This window comes from Geotrypetes seraphini, chromosome 12, assembly GCF_902459505.1.
Source record: "Geotrypetes seraphini chromosome 12, aGeoSer1.1, whole genome shotgun sequence".
NCBI lineage: Eukaryota > Metazoa > Chordata > Amphibia > Gymnophiona > Dermophiidae > Geotrypetes > Geotrypetes seraphini.
The window spans coordinates 18,291,689-18,308,637 of NC_047095.1; the positions used below are offsets into that span (position 1 = coordinate 18,291,689).

The 16,949-nt window shown below is 42.8% G+C and overlaps 1 protein-coding gene across 2 annotated transcripts in view; it reads left to right on the forward strand.

Annotated features, from left to right (window-relative positions):
* Positions 1-16,949, forward strand: part of DPYD (dihydropyrimidine dehydrogenase) — a 1,270,977-nt gene that overhangs the window by 994,210 nt on the left and 259,818 nt on the right. For both annotated transcript variants that reach the window (XM_033915764.1, XM_033915765.1), the window contains 2 exons: positions 12,836-12,956; positions 16,034-16,153. In XM_033915764.1, the coding sequence (XP_033771655.1) occupies positions 12,836-12,956; positions 16,034-16,153 (241 nt within the window). The remainder of the gene's footprint in view (positions 1-12,835; positions 12,957-16,033; positions 16,154-16,949) is intronic.

Here is a 16,949-nt window from a genome sequence, read left to right on the forward strand (position 1 = left end):
CCTACCATCATCTATTGGACCAATCAGGACACACGTTTTTAAAAAACATCAATGCAGCAAATGACACCTATAATGTAGGTATCTGACTTGCACCTACAGAAGAAGCACCTAGGCACACCTAAGGATGCCTAAAGCTGGCATAGGTGTGGCTTACACCAGCATGTATAGGTGTGCCTAGGCGCTTCTGTAGGTGTGAGTCAGACACCTTAAATGTAGGCCTGTAAAATACTGGCCTACATGTAAGGCATCTGTACAAAAAATAGACGTAATTCTGGACACGGCGCCTAATGGTGATTGACACACGGTAGGCACCTGTTTTGCTGTTGCCTACCGTGGCAGGTGCCATTTCCAGAATCAGGCCCTATGAGCATAACAGGGTGACCCACCTGTGTTGTGGGCATATATACCCCTTGCAATTGTGTGGTTTAGCACTTATAGCACAGGTGTCAAGGTTGGTCCTCGAGGGCCGCAATCCAGTCGGGTTTTCAGGATTTCCCCACTGAATATGCATGAGATCTATTAGCATACAATGAAAGCAGTGCATGCAAATAGATCTCATGCATATTCATTGGGGAAATCCTGAAAACCCGACTGGATTGCGGTCCGGGAGGACTGACCTTGACACCTCTGACTTATAGAATTGCACTCAGGAGGCTTAGACATCCTTTCATACAATAAGATGTACACCCACATTTGTATGTGCATAACTTATGGCTAATTGTCAAAAGAAAACTCTTAGATTGGACATAGATATCCATTCAAAATTTATGCTAAAACATTTTTTTTCACTGAACAAAGAGCACCCAGATTCTCATGGGCTTGGTGTTCCCTTTCCTTTTAGAGTAAGGCTTGCAGATATGAAGATTGATCCAAAATGGTGACATCGCACCCACTCTAACTTGTCATCTGGGGGTGGTTGCCTTTTTTGTCCACCCTTTTCAATCATCCTGGGTACAGATGGCTTGAACTTAATATTTCTGTGATATATCAATTAGAAAGGGAGCAGAGCGTTTTATTGAAAATATGGATTATACAGTACATTTAAAAATCAAATGTACGCTTGCTGCTTGCCTTCCCCAATTTCAACCTATACCAGCACTGTCTCATTTCCATACATCTAAAAGTTATGAGCACTGTGAAAGCTTTGCTGTTCTGAGTGTAACAATTTTCAATCAAGACAATCTACCTTGCATAATATACATCTACGGTATATCATTAAAATTATCTCATTCCAGCTTGATTGCTATCTCTTCAGGTTCAAAGACATGACTGGACACCAATTGCCTTTGCTCTTTATCTTTTGATGTGTCCATAGAGCTTTGTTTTATATTAACTCATACCCCCCAGCCGCATGGTAAACCATCTGCTCCAAATTCAGCAATAGCCCCATAAAAAAAACCCAATGTGACCTCCCCTGAACCCACCCTCCCCCCAACAACTTGCCCACCACCCCAAACTCTGCCCATACCCACAAATAAGGACAAAGGGGCAGATGGGAGGAAAACACCGTTCATCAACCACCTTCCACTCATGCAACCCTATCCCCACACAACACAAAAATACCAGTTATCCTGCAAAAAACACCCTCACACTCAGCCAATTTCTACTAACCTTCCTTTCACCAAGAAACACACTCCATCCATTCCAATCTTACACCAACCTTAACAACTGTTCCTCAACCAATCCAGACTCACCTTTCATTCTTATCCTAGGCTACCCTCACCTTCTTTCTTCCACCCCTTCTACCATTCTCATTACTTTGCCTATGGTGCCCTGGCTCAGGTAATGTTATGTTCCCAGCAGTCTATACTGGTGGGACTTTCTAACAAAAATATTTTTGGCTGTTCCTTTATTCTGTTATATTTTATTAAATACTTCCAAAAATTCTGCCATGTCTGTGTGGCCAGTGTAGTATAAATGGTGGCACCTCCTAAGTCTAAATGGATTAGGTTTAGACATTTTGAACTTGGAAGTTTTGTGGTCAAAAATGCCTAAAAAAGCTAGACGTCCTAAGGATGGACATCCTGGTGACCAAGACATCAAAAATTTTAAAAAGATAGACATCTAGCAGTTTCCAAATTAGATTTTTCTCCTCCTCAACTTTTGGACATTTTGCAGGAAATGTCCAAAGTCTGACTATTAAAAATGGCCCTCTATGTGTTTTTCCCTGCAATGCAATCTTCTTTTCCTTATTAGTGCCTTGCATTTCCCTTGCCATTCCTTATGCTGTTTCCTATTATTTTTAGTTGGATTCTTCCACTTTCTGAAGGATTTGCTTTTAGCTCTAGTAGCTTCCTTCACGTCACTTATTAACCACACTGGCTACTTTCTGGTTTTCTTTCCACCTTTAATACATGGAATATATCTGATCTTGGCTTCTAGAGTGGTATTTTTGAATAGCACCCATGCCTGATGTTATTTTTTGGCCTTTGCAGCTGCTCCTTTATGTTTATCATAGTCTCCTTTTTTAAAGTTTAAATATGTTGCTTCTGTAACAAGGAAAAACAAACAAAAACTGCAGACTATGTACAGGATGCAGGCAAAATTTATTGTACCAAAATTAAAATGCAGAAATAAAAACCCTTTTACCAATTTAGGGACCCAACACGGTCCGTGTTTCGGACAAATCTTTGTCAGGGGTCCTAATAAATACAGTTACAATACAGAAATCATTAAAAAGTACTGTTAACATGGCATGATAACATCATCATGTTACTTTTAACAGTACTTTTTAATGATTTTTGTATTGTATCTGTATTTATTAGGACCCCTGACAAAAGTTTGTCTGAAACACGGACCGTGTCGGGTCCCTAAATTGGTAAAAGGGTTTTTATTTCTGCATTTTAATTTTGGTACAATAAATTTTGCCTGCATCTTATACATAGTCTGCAGTTTTTGTTTGTTTTTCCTGGTTGGTGTTTTTCTGAAAATTCTGAACTACCCTCCTTGTTTTTGTTGCTTCTGTAACAAGAAAATGGCCAAAAAAAACAAATAAAATGAAAATTTTCATAAGCATTAGAAATGACACAAAATAATTTTATTGATTAAATAATGGTATAATACCCTAATAAATAAAACTATATGTGTATGTGTGTATTGTGGCTGGGCCAGGTCTCAGGTGAGTGGGAAACCTCGGCGCAGACCACAGGTAAGATTTTTGATGCGCCTTTTATATGGTTGGTGTAAAGAAAACCCGGACACTAGATTTCTTTCCAACAAAACTTCACCGGGTTTATTATAAGAAAAAAGAAAGATTGTCAAACTCTAAAGAATTCTCTTTCTCAGTCTCTAGTCACACAGTTCACGTTACAGACTTCCAGTGTCTGTTATCTATAATCTAGTCCAGGGACTGCACAGTCCTTGTCAGCAAAAAAGATAAACCAAAATCAAACAAGCTTTTCAGTCCCTCAAATGCCCCAATACTCCCTCCTTAGGGCAGCTGGATTCTATTAGCACCAGTTCTCTGCCACTGCTTTTCCTCTCTAGCAATGAGTCCCCTCTAAGGACTTTCACAGTCCTGCTTTGCAGGCTGTGTGGAGCAAGCCTCCCTTTTCACCAAGGTCTTCAGTCCCTCCCCAAAAGTCCTTCAGCTTGATTCTTTGGAGATTGCTAGGTGAGGTTTTAAACAGTCCATGCCTTCCTCTAGCACACATACCCCTGGGTCAGTCTCACTGTATCTTCCCCCATCCTGTATCACTGGGGCTATAGTCCATTAGGTCTCCTGTTTCACTTTCCACCTCCCATCCCCCTTCCTGGGTGTTTGGGACAGATTCAAAGGAGGATTCTTCCTGCCTGGAACTATCCTCTAGCCCTACCTCCCAAGGCTTATATAGGGTATTACCATGATCTCTCTGAAGGGAATATTCCTGCCCTTCCTTCCTGACCTGGAACAAAACTCCTGTTTTATGGATCAGGGAAGTTTTCTGCTCTGCTGCTCATGTGACTGCCTTCCTCGTTAGAGTCAGCTGAAGGTAATTTATTCACCTGACTTCCTCCTGCTTGAGGCTTACTGATTGCCTAGCCTCATAGCAAACTTCACCCCCTTCTGTGTTGACTCTCTGTTTCTCCTTAGCTCTGGGAAAGGAGTAATAGGGAATAGACTGTGTTTTCTGTGCCCTCCCTGCATGAATTTCTGGCTGTGACATCACCTGCCTTTTCTCCCTTCCTTCTTGCTGTACTAAATTAGTGCTTTTAGCAGGGTGTACAGGCTTCATCTTAGGGACTGAAGGTTTAAGGGCTGTACTTTTGACTGGGCTAGCAGTCTTTGTAACCGTGACAGGAGCTTCCCTGTCACAGTATGTAAATATACATATACTAGTCTTTTAGCCCGTTACATTAATGGGTGCTAGAATATATGTCTGTCTTTCTTTATTTCTGTCTCTCTCCATCCCGCTGTCTTTCTTACTTGCTTTCTGTCTGTATCTCTCCCTGGCCCCCTTTGTCTGTCTGTCTTTCTGTCTCTCTCCCTGCACCTGTGGCTTTCTTCCTTTCTTTCTGTCTCCCTCCCACTGTCTATCTTTTTTTCTTTCTCCCTCCCTCTGTCTGTCTTTCTTTCTATCTGACTCTTTCCCTGCCCCCTATGCAGCAGCAGCATTTATTTTCCCCCACTTCCCTGTGCAGCAGCCACAGCAGCATTCCCTTCCCCTCCATTTCCCTGTACAGCAGCATTTCCCCCAACCCACTTCCCTGTGCAGCAGTAGCATTTCCCTCCCACTCCATTTCCCTGTGCAGTAGCATTTCCTTCCCCCACCCCACTTTCCTGTGCAGCAGCCACAGCAGCATTCCCTGCCCCTCCATTTCCTTGTGCAGCAGCATTTCTCTCCCCCACCCCACTTCCCAGTGCAACATCAGCAGCAGTATTTCCCTCCCCCTCCACTTCTCTGTGCAGCAGCAGAATTTCCCTCCCCCCACTACCCTGTACACAAGCTGAAGCAGCATTCCCTCTCCCTCCATTTCCATGTGCAGCAGCATTTCCCTCCCCCAACCCACTTCCCTGTGCAGCATCAGGAGCAGTATTTCCCTCCCCCTCCACTTCTCTGTGCAACATCAGCAGCAGCAGTATTTCCCTCCCCCTCCATGTCGCTGTGCATCAGCAGCAGCATTTTCCCCTACCCCCCTTCCCTTCCCGTGGTCTGGCCTGCTCCCTTAGTCCCTTGCCGCCCCTTCCCTTCCCTTCCCTTGGTCTGGCCTACTCCCTTAGTCTCTTGCCAGAGTTTATTTTTAAATTTAAAGGTGCTGTGCGGCTCCTCTCATGATTGCTGCCTGCGTCGGAAGCCTTCTCTGATGCAGGTGCGGCTCGTGAAGAGAGCCGCCACCGCGGCTTTTAAATTTAAAAATAAACTTCAGCTGGGCGTGAAGTGTAAGGGAGCCGGCATGATTGCACATCACCTTGAGGTCTGCAAAAGAGGAACCATTGTATGTGTGCATGTACACTCCTGCCGGCCACAGACTTTCCTGTGCAGCAGCCGCAGCAGCATTCCCTCCCCCTCCATTTCCCTGTGCAGCAGCATTTCCCTCCCCCCACCCCACTTCCCTGTGCAGCAGCATTTCCCTCCCCCCACCCCACTTCCCTGTGCAGCAGCAGCAGCAGCAGCAGCAATATTTGCCTCCCCCTCCACATGCCTGTGCATCAATAGCAGCATTTCCCCCTATACCCCTTCCCCTCCACCAGTCTGGCCTGCTCCCTTAGTCCCTTTCCGCCCCCCCTTCCCTTCCCGCGGTCTGGCCTGCTCCCTTAGTCCCTTGCCAGAGTTTATTTTTAAGTTTAAAGGTGATCACAGATCATGCAGGTAAGTGTCCGCATGCGCGCTTAGCGTTTTATTACATTACAGATTTCTATTCCGACATTACCTTTCGGTTCAAAGCGGATTACAAAAAGAGTTATGGAAGAAGGGTTACAACGTTAGATCAGTGAAGGTTTCCAAGAGAGGGAAAAGTAGGATCTGGGGTTAGGGAGGGGATGGTAAGAGGGGGGTTAAGCTTTATCATGGTATTAAGCTTTATTAAGGGATTTCTTGAAGAGTATAGTTTTTATTTCCTTTCTGAACATCTTGTAGTCTGGGATTGTTGTCAATAGGGTGGAGACTTGGTTGTCTATCTTCGCTGCCTGAGTGGCCAGTAGTCCGTTGTATAGTTTTTTCCGTTTTACTTCTTTGATTGGGGGGTAAGTGAATGGGGTGTGTATTTTTCTATGCCTGGTAGAGGTGGTTTGGATGAGGCGGTCGTTTAGGTAGAAATATAGAAACATAGAAAGATGATGGCAGATAAGGGCTACAGCCCATCAAGTCTGCCCATACCCCTTTTAAGTCTACTGGCCCCCTTAACTCTACTGACCTGCTCTATTAAGTCTATATCCTAGCGACCCTATTCATTGGTATGACTCTCGCAGTGATCCCACATAGGTATCCCATTTATTCTTGAAGTCTGGGATACTGCGGGCCTCGATCACCTGTACTGGAAGCTTGTTCCAATGCTCTATCACTCGTTCCGTGAAGAAGTACTTCCTGACGTCTCCACGAAACTTCCCTCCCCTGAGTTTGATTGGATGTCCTCTTGTGTTCGAGGGTCCTTTGAGAAGAAAGATATCTTCTTCCACCTCGACCCGTCTCGTGATGTACTTAAATGTCTCAATCATTTCTCCCCTCTCCCTACGCTCCTCAAGAGTATAGAGCTGCAATTTGTTCAGTCTTTCTTCGTACGAGAGACCCTTTAGCCCCGAGACCATCCTAGTGGCCATCCGCTGAACCGACTCAATTCTGAGCACATCTTTACGGTAATGTGGCCTCCAAAATTGCACACAGTATTCTAGATAAGGCCTCACCATGGCTCTGTATAATGGCATCATGACCTCAGGCTTCCTGTTGACGAAACTTCTCTTGATACAACCCATCATCTGCCATGCCTTAGATGAAGCCTTCTCCACTTGAGTAGCAGTCTTCATGTCTGCACTGATGATCACTCCCAAGTCTCGTTCTGCCGTAGTCTTGGTTAAAGTTTCTCCATTCAAGGTGTAAGTTCTGCATGGATTTCCATTTCCGAGATGAATGGCCTTACATTTCTTGGCGTTGAAGCCCAGCTGCCAGACAGAGGACCAACTTTCTAAAGTACGGAGGTCCTGTTCCATAGTATCCTGCAGATTGTAGCCGTTTATGATATTGCATAGTTTGGCGTCATCAGAGAATAAGGTTACCTTACCTTGAAGCCCTTGAGTCAAATCCCTAATGAATATGTTGAAGAGGAGTGGACCCAGGACTGAGCCCTGCGGCACTCCGCTGGTCACTTCCGACGTTTTGGAGAGGGTACCGTTAACCATCACCCTCTGAAGTCTGCCACTTAGCCAATCTTTAACCCATGCAGTTAGTGTTACTCCTAACCCCATCGATTCCATCTTGTTCAGCAGTCTGCGGTGTGGGACGCTGTCAAAAGCCTTGCTGAAGTCAAGGTATACGACGTCTAAGGACTCTCCCGAGTCCAGCCTTCTTGTTACCCAGTCAAAGAAGCTGATAAGATTGGACTGGCAGGACCTACCCTTAGGTTGGTAGGTAGGTTGGGCTGTCTCCATTTATAGTTTTAAATAGTATACAGTAGAATTTAAATTGTATTCTTTCCTGGATTGGAATCCAATGAGAATTGATGAATGCCTCAGTAATGTGATCATGTTTTTTCAATGAATAGACGAGTCTTAGAGCTGTATTCTGAATTGTCTGTAGTTGTTTAATCATTATTGCAGGGCAGGGGAAGTAGAGGATGTTGCAATAGTCTAGGATACTTAGGATTAGAGATTGTACTAGGAGCTGAAATTGGGTTTTTTCGAAGAATTTTCGGACTTGTCTAAGGTTTCTCATAACTGCGAAAGATTTCTGCATTGTTTTGTTAATTTGTGGTTGCATGGTGCAGCCTCTGTCAATAGTCATACCTAGAAGTTTTAGGGTGGTTTGCAAAGGGTAGTTGATAGAGTTGATTTCTAAGTTGGTTATGGTTGGGATTTTGTTATTTTCTAGGAGGATGAATTTAGTTTTGTCTGGGTTGAGTTTCAGTTTGTGGTCTTCCATCCAAGTCGTAACTGTAGTTAGAGTTCTGTGTAGTGTGTCTGACAATAAGAGCATTGGTTGGTCAAAAGGAATGAGGATGGTGATGTCATCAGCATAGCTATAAGAGGATAGGCCTTGTTTGTTCAGGTAAACGCCAAGAGAGGCCGTATATAGGTTGAAGAGAGTAGGGGACAGTGGGGACCCTTCTTGAACGCCGCAGGGGTTGGACCAAGGTTTGGATTTTTCTTTGTCTGATTTTACTTTGTATGTTCTGGATTTTAAGAAACCTTCAAACCATGAGTATACTTTATCTGAGATGCCTATTAAGTCCAAGATTTGCAGTAGGATGTTATGGTCTACCAGGTCAAATGCCGCCGTCAGGTCCAACTGTATGAGCAGCATTTTTTTTCCAATGCTGAGGTGTTGTCTTGCTGTGTCGATAAGGGAGCCTAGTAGTGTCTCTGTGCTGAAGTTAATTCTGAAACCGGATTGCATGGGATGGAGTAAGTTATGGTCCTCGAGATAGTTGGTGAGGAATTTGGCTACTAATCCTTCTGTTAGTTTGATATATAGAGGTATTGAGGCTATGGTCTGTAGTTGGATGAGAGGTCTGTTTGTCCTTTTGGGTCTTTTAAGATTGGGGCGATGATGATTTCGCTGAGGTCACCAGAAGTGAAATCAAGCAGAAGACAACTTTGAAGGAACGTTGGCTTAGAGCTGCCGCTTTGCTGTTGGTTACTGCTGTACCCACCAAGCTTATTTAATAATAGTTTTTTAGCCCATTACATTAACGGATGCTAGAATAGATGTGTAGACTTAGGCATTTCTTTCTTTCTTTCTTTCTCCCTGGCCCCATCTGTCTGTCTTTCTTTCTTTCTGTCTCTCCCCCGTGTCCAACTGCACCCTTTCCCTGCTCAGCCTGTCCAGCAGTAGACCTTCTCCAACAAATAACATTCCTGCCCCCCAATGGAAAGCTAGATTGCTCCCTGGGCCCTTCCCCAGCACACCCACCCCTGCCCTTTACCTAAATCAATGCACGATAGTTCACAGCTTCCCCAGCACACACCCTTCGCCCAAAACAAACCGCAAGTAATTTTTCCTTCCCAGCAAACTGCTGTAAAACAACAACAACAAAAAAACCTTCTAAATCAGTAATTATCAGGGGTTTGTATGTGGAAGCCGGCAGTTATTTTTGCTTGCCTCGTGTACTCTTCACACGGTGGTTGCTAGGGCTGCGAATACATTTTCTTCAATGTCGGTGCCTTCAACGATGTTACACGCCAGCAAGGGAAAGACGCCAGGCAAACAGCTGACTTCTTTGGCTTCCTCCCCTCTTATCTGCGAAGTGTCCCTTGCTGTCGGAGGCAGCTGGGGCAGGGCTCGTTGTAGGCTCCTTTTGTAAGCTGGGGAAAATGAGGCGTGAAAACCTCCACCGTCGCAGTCTCCTTTTTCATCAGTGGAAACCGCCGCATGGAAAACACAGCCGTCGCTGGGGAAATCGCCACGCAGAAAATGCCACATGCTCAGTGTACTGCACAGAGCTACAGACCTACCGATTGCTGGAGAGCAGGGAGGCCCGCGCTTTACAATTTCTCTGCCGGCCACTGGCACAGCTAAGAATGCATGCACACTCCTGCCTGCCACGGACATATGGATCACGGAACATGCAGGTAGGAGTGCACATGCACGCTTAGCTGTGCCAGTGGCCGGCAGAAAAATTTATTATAGTAGATTATATATTATGTTGAGTAAATAGATTTGAAATCTTTCTAGTCTACCTAGCAAATAGATTTGATTCCATTCCTACCTTATTGTTTTTCTTTTATAATAATATTGAAAACCAAATCAAGCCCCAATATTTGGGGATGATTTGGTATATAAACTCAAGGATTGGACTGGAGAGCTGCCCTTGGTACTACTGCCCTCCCAGAGAGCAGCCCTTGCTGCCACTGCCCTTCCAAAAGAGCGGCCTTGCCACCACCCTCCACTTGTCTGCACCTGTGGTCGCCGCTGACTGCCGTCTGATGCCGCTGCCATGATCCACTATATCTTCCCACCCTCTAAACTTTCATAGCCTGCTGGCAGTGCTAGCAATTAAAGTAGAGCACTGCTGGCAGGCTAGCCGGCTCCAGTCTCTGGTTTATTCAGTCCCTGTTACACTGGAACAGGAAGTTACATCATCTGTTCAGATGTAACAAGAACTGAAGAGGCCGCAAAGTGCCGGCAGTGCTCTGATTTAATAGCTAGCACTGCCAGCAGGCTATGAAAGGTTAGAGGGAGGGAAAGAGGAGGAGAGAGACTCGACCATGGGGGGAGAGAGGGAGGAAGGAGAGAGACCTGACTATAAGGGGAAGGGAGGGAGAAGAGAAAGAGAGATACCTGACCGGAAGAAGAGGGAGAGAGGAGAGAGAGAGACCTGACCAGGGGAGGGAGGGAGGAGAGAGAGATATACTTGACCAGGGCAGGAGCACAAGAAGATTTGCTGGGAGAAAGAGGTGCAGATTCTCAAAATAGGGATGGAGAATACAAGGGAAATGATAAATAGAGAGGAGGGTGGTGAGGAGAGGGAGGGGAGGGAAGAAAGGGTAACTATATAAGGGGATGAAAAGGGGAGGGAGATGATGATGCCCATGAATGTCAGGGAAGAGAAGAGGCAGAAACTGGATATTTGAAAAGATGGAAGAAAAATGAAAGAAATGGTGATTGTGAAAGATAGATATAGTGCAGGAAGTAAAGATGAGAAAAAAAGAGTGATTAGACAGAAGACAGCAAAACAGAACCAGAGAGTTAGAATGAAAAGATTATAAAGATAAAATCACCAGGTAATAAAGGTAACATAAAAGATTTTGGTTTTAGTTTAGTAAGGAGGGTAATGGGATTTGAAATACCGTCTTTCTATGGGACAATTGAATTAAAATGTGTCAGTTTTAAGAATTTACCTCTGCTATTGTACATGTATACATTGCACTATATGGGAGGAAATGTGAGGACTTTATACAGTTAATTATGTTATTAAAAATTTTAATCACAATCAATCAAACCTGATTGTAAAAAAACCGCTTAGATAACCTTGATAGGCGGTATATAAATTCCTAATAAACTTTAAAACTTTAAAACTTTAAACTTTAAAAATCATGCAATTAAAAATTTTAAGCAATGTACAACCCTAATATATCTGAGTATAGTAATAGTGGAGCCACAAGTTATAGGTTTGGTGACAGACCACCTTAGAATGTAAGAATGCTTCCTTTTCAACTATCTCCAATTAAACAACCCAGGGGTGGACTGGCATTGATCTGGGTCCCAGGGCACTAAGGGTCCTAACCATTTATCATAGAAACATGATGGCAGATAAAGGCCAAATAGCCCATCCAGTCTGCTCATCTAAATGGCCCATCTAGATGAAGCTAGGGGAGAATGGACAACCCTAATATTATTGGTCTTCAGACACTGCTCTATTGACTGGAAAGTAATTTGAACCTAGCTTTCATTAAAATCAAGTATCATTTTCACAAAAAAGCCTTGCATTTAGACCTAAGCCTAGTTAGTACAACTTGTAAAATCAGATAAAATCTAAGCTGGGACAGACTAATTCAAAGTAAACACAAACATAAAAGCCGCTCAACTCCAGCAGAATTGATGAATATGAATAATATGGTCAACACAAACTATCCAACATCCATCTTATGCTCAAATATATCAGCTATTTAGGAGATAAAGGTTTAGAGATGAAGTGTATCTTATGCTTCTTCAGAAATGAAGAATTGATGGAAAAATGAATAGGAGGGAATGTTTTTGATAAGAAATGTATACTATTTTAATCTTTGAAAAGTTTCCGCACTTTTATTTTTTTTAAACACTATTTATTAAATATCTCAAAAGCAAATTACATGACTTTTCCACATAAAGTGAGCCAGCTTGCCTGACTGACTAGTCACATGACATTCTATAGCACGTCCTCTTACCACTTCTCCCCCTCCCCCAAACTATTCCCCATGAAAATATGAAAATGCAGAATTTTTGTTTTAAGAACCCTTTTATGTTGTAAAGTTGTGTTTATTTGTTTTATGATTATGTATGTAAGTTGGAACCCACTTAGTTATACGCGGACTATAAGCTTTTTAAATAAATAAATGCAATGGGTAGCAAGTTGTCAGAAATTTAACCCAATTAGCCCATAGGCTGATAATTACCATGCCCAACAGAAAGCCGTCCTTGAAGCATTCATTTTGTGACCTAAAAATGTGTGAATATACGATGCAACTATGGAATTCTAAAAAAAATATGACCAGAGGAGATATCACTATTGTAAATCAGGCATTTGCTTTCAGAATAGAAGTTCTTGTCTTCCAAAATGTTTCAGAATTTGTTTTGACACACTCAGGATCATCTGTGGTTTCTGTGCTGGCTTGGTACTGCAGGTACAATAAGCCAATCAAGTGACACAGCACAGCAGACATTTCATTTTGGTTTATAACATTTACTTAAGGCCAATTGGGAAATGGCATTTTTAAAGTTAGCTTCTACTGAATTACGGTTCGGTTCCTTGAACTAGTGTTATGCTATAATACTTTACCTGGTACTAGGACAAACCACTTATCTGGAAGTTTTAAATGAGCTCTGATAAATTTGCATATTAAGCATAGTGTCTTAATCTTACATGACTAATAAGGTCAGTTAACGTTCTATGGCATAATTATAGAAACATACAGTGCAACAGATTGAAAGTTTTACCACACTGCTATGTATTTTCATCAAATTAGTCTAATTATCTTTTTTTTTTTTAATCTGACCTATTTGAACAGGATCCAGAGCTGGTGCGGAACATCTGCCGCTGGGTTAGACAAGCTGTTAAAATTCCCTTCTTTGCCAAGCTGACCCCAAATGTCACAAATGTGGTTCAAATTGCAGTGGCAGCTAAAGAAGGTAAAATAATAATAATAGTGCATACAGTGTGTTATGTCACTTTCTAGGTTTGCCTTAAAACAAAATATAAAATATTTTATAATACAAGGTAGAGAGTTGATTAATGTATTCCACTAATTTCAGCACATTTTCAGATTCAATGCACATGTACATGATATTATTATTATTATTGTGATAATGATGGGCTAAAAAAACACCTTTCACCAAGCAATCAAGAACAAGCAAATATAGGGGTCCTTTTACTAAGCTGTGGTTAGAGCTAACTTTTGCTTACCACATCTTACAATACCGTACTGCGAGGTACTCTCAAGCATCCCATGGTAATTTTGGCATCTGGGCACCCTTCCCAAATGCTAAAATATATATGGGGGCAGGGTTGGAGAGTAGGCATGTAGGCCCTGATTCTATAAACTGTGAATACCACGCAACACCCCCATTCCCTCCTGCCGCTAGACTCCCTGAATCCCCGATACCCCCAATTGGAGATTGGCAGAAGGGATGCCTACTCCCTCCTTCTGCCAGCCCTTGATCCCCCCCGGCACCCACCAACCACTGCCCCTCCCCCCCAGGAGCCTTAGACGTCTGGGACAATCAGTGCCTTAGGTCCCTCGCCGGCTGGAGAGTGTAGGCATCCCTCAGGTCAACCTTACTTTGAAAGGTTTGGGGGTAGGGGGGTGTTGGTGTGGGCATCCCTCCTGCCAATCTTCAATTGGGGGGGGGGTGTCAGGCAGTGTTAGGCAGGAGGAAATGGGTATCCCTCCTGCCAATTTCAGGGGTGGGTATCAGGGCTCCTCTGCCACAGCCGACTCAGCTGATTGTGGCAGGGTTATTTTCCCCCTGATCAGCTGAGCTGACAGGACTCTCCAAAGTACAGCTTTGGGGAGTCCTTACAGCTCAGCTGATTGTGGATTCCCTTGCCTCGATCAGCTCAGCCAGCCGCATCTACTTTTAAGATCTGAACTATAGGCCAGAATTTTGCAGGCCTACATTTCAGGCATCTGTCAAGATGCCTAGGGCCGCTTAAACTCGCCCAAAGCTACTTCCGTGTTAAATCACGCCCATGCCCAGCCTTGGGCGAGCTTAGATGTCCCTACACATCTTCTTATACCTGTGACAAATGCCTACAGACGTCCTGCCTCAGGGAGCTTTTTCTAAAAATGTGCATCCCGATTGGCTACCAGATGGCAGTAGGATGCTTACCACTGCCTACAATCGGGATCCCACATTTGTAGAATCAGCCCCTTACTGCCTACAAAATAGGTAGCAGTAGGAACTCATATGTTAATTGAGAAATTAGAGCATGGCCACTATCCACAAAATAGAAAAAGCTGCCTTGACCGGGAACACTAAAAGTGACCTAAATGCAGAAGCTGCATAAGTGAATACAGCTAATGTACTATATATGCAAATAGATGTGATTTAGAAAGGTAAAATACTGGTTTAATTATAGTCTACTCAAGCTGAACCCTGCTAAAACCAAAGTTTTATGGTTAGGGCTTCCATGCCTTTCTTTCCCTTCTATAATTGCTCTAAATAATACTGATATACTTGTAGATTCAGCATATAAGGTGCTCACTTTTGAACCACAAGTAAATGCAGTTGAGATTTTTTTTTTTAATGAAACAATTAACATTTGGTCCTCCATTTTTCTATAAGAATCACTTTGCACTTTTGGTTCAGGCTACAATTTTGACAGAACTTAATTACTATAACTCCCTTTATGTAGGAATGATAAATAGGGCCACATTATATAAATGACGCCTAGCTCAGTGGGCACCTAGCTATATCAAATGTAAATCAAAGTTAGGCACTATTTCTAGAATCTTACCCAGTAGCGCCTTAGGAAATTGGAAGTCTGGGCGTCCAAATGGCAGATGAAATTTATTGTGGACAGATGCAAAGTGATGCACATTGGGAAGAATAACCTGAATCACAGTTACCGGATGCTAAGGTCCACCTTGGGGGTTAGTGCCCAAGAAAAGGATCTGGGTATCATCGTAAATAAAACGATGAAACCTTCCACTCAGTGTGTGGCGGCGGCTAAAAAAGCAAGCAGTATGATAGGAATTATTAAGAAAGGGATAGTTAACAAGACTAAGAATGTTATAATGCCCCTGTTTTGCTCCAAGGTGCGACCTCATCTGGAGTATTGTGTTCAATGCTGGTCTCCTTATCTCAAAAAAGATATATTGGCGCTAGAAAAGGTTCAAAGAAAATCAACCAAGATGATAAAGGGGATGGAACTCCTCTCGTATGAGGAAAGAGTAAAACGGTTAGGGCTCTTCAGCTTGGAAAAGAGACGGCTGAGGGAAGATATGATTGAAGTCTACAAAATCCTGAGTGGAGTAGAACGGGTACAAGTGGATCAATTTTTCACTCCGTCAAAAATTACAAAGGCTAGAGGACACTCAAAGTTATGGGGAAATACTTTTAAAGCAATAGGAGGAAAAAAATTTTCACTCAGAGAATAGTTAAGCTCTGGAACACATTGCCAGAAATTGTGGAAAGAGCGGAGAGTGTAGCTAGTTTTAAGAAAAGTTTGGACAAGTTCCTGGAGGAAAAGTCCATAGTCTGTTATTGACAAAGACAGGGGGAGGGGAAGCCACTGCTTGCCCTGGATTGGTAATATGGAATATTGCTACTCCTTGGGTTTTGACCAGGTACTAGTGACCTGGATTGGCTATCATTGGCTTGATGGACAATTGGTCTGACCCAGTAAGGCTATTCTTATGTTTTTATCTTGGCTTAGTTGCATCATAATGTTAGCCTAATATACATACCAATGCTTAGAAATCTGCTTTGATATACGAGTGTTTTGGATTATAAGCATGTTTTCTGAACGAATTATGCTCATCAACCAAGGTTTTACTGTATATTATCATCAGTAAAAAAAAAAAAACAAAAAACAACGCCTATGATCTGCAGTTACAATATTAAAAAATGATTAAATAATTTTGAAATATAGTGGTGGTGATAAGGGGATGCAGGTTGATGGTCTGTTTTGTGGTACTGTAGGCCTAATTCTTTCTTTTATTTATATAAGCTAATCAAAGTGGAACATTCATCTCAATTCACAGGTGGTGCAGATGGTGTTACAGCAACCAACACTGTTTCTGGACTGATGGGACTGAAAGCAGACAGCACACCCTGGCCTGCAGTTGGTAGGGAGCAGAGGACTACATATGGTGGTGTTTCTGGTAGGTGTTGACCTTTGTGTCACAAATGCTTCCTCCGAGGCAGTTCAAACATCAAGAGGTTTTTGTAGCAGACTAGAATATTATGTCTTCAGTGATACTTCATTCTCAAAGCTCACGGCTGCTTGGTACTTCCAGTGCTCATGACAGATGGAACAGATTGTGTGCGAAAACTCTTGTGGTGCCCTTTCCTTAATGGTAGAACATGGCAATGGAATACTACGATAAGGTCACTAAAAAGGTAGATTTTCTTGTATTGTGTGACCCACAGTATTCTTACAGCTTTTCTTTCTGTCACAATTGTCATGTCACCTGTTAGACAGAGGCTAATGAAAGGGCACTGCAAAGGGGAAAATAAACACATTGAGATTGTGATATCTGCTTTAAATGCTGAACCACTACTTCTTGTGTAGTATGTAATACAACACTGAAATATAACTCTATAAATAGATCAATTTTCACTAAATTTAATAGGATTTGGGCAGAACAGAGTACATTTATTTAATGGTCATGTAAATATATGCTGTATTAGTAGAACATGCAATTATATTTAGATTTTCCTGTCTTAAACCTCACTTCATTGATCTGAAATTTGATCTCAACGCTTTGAACTAAAAGAGTCTTAGTTCAGTGGCTGTACTCACTAATGTATTAATCTATTGACACTATGTACTCTGTTGCCATGGCAACCTGATCTCAGCCCTGTAGCAATAGTTCAGTGGGGTTCCTGACCACATTCTTATGGGGGATAGTCTCCGCCATGACAAAGGACACCATGACTGTACTAAAATTATACTCT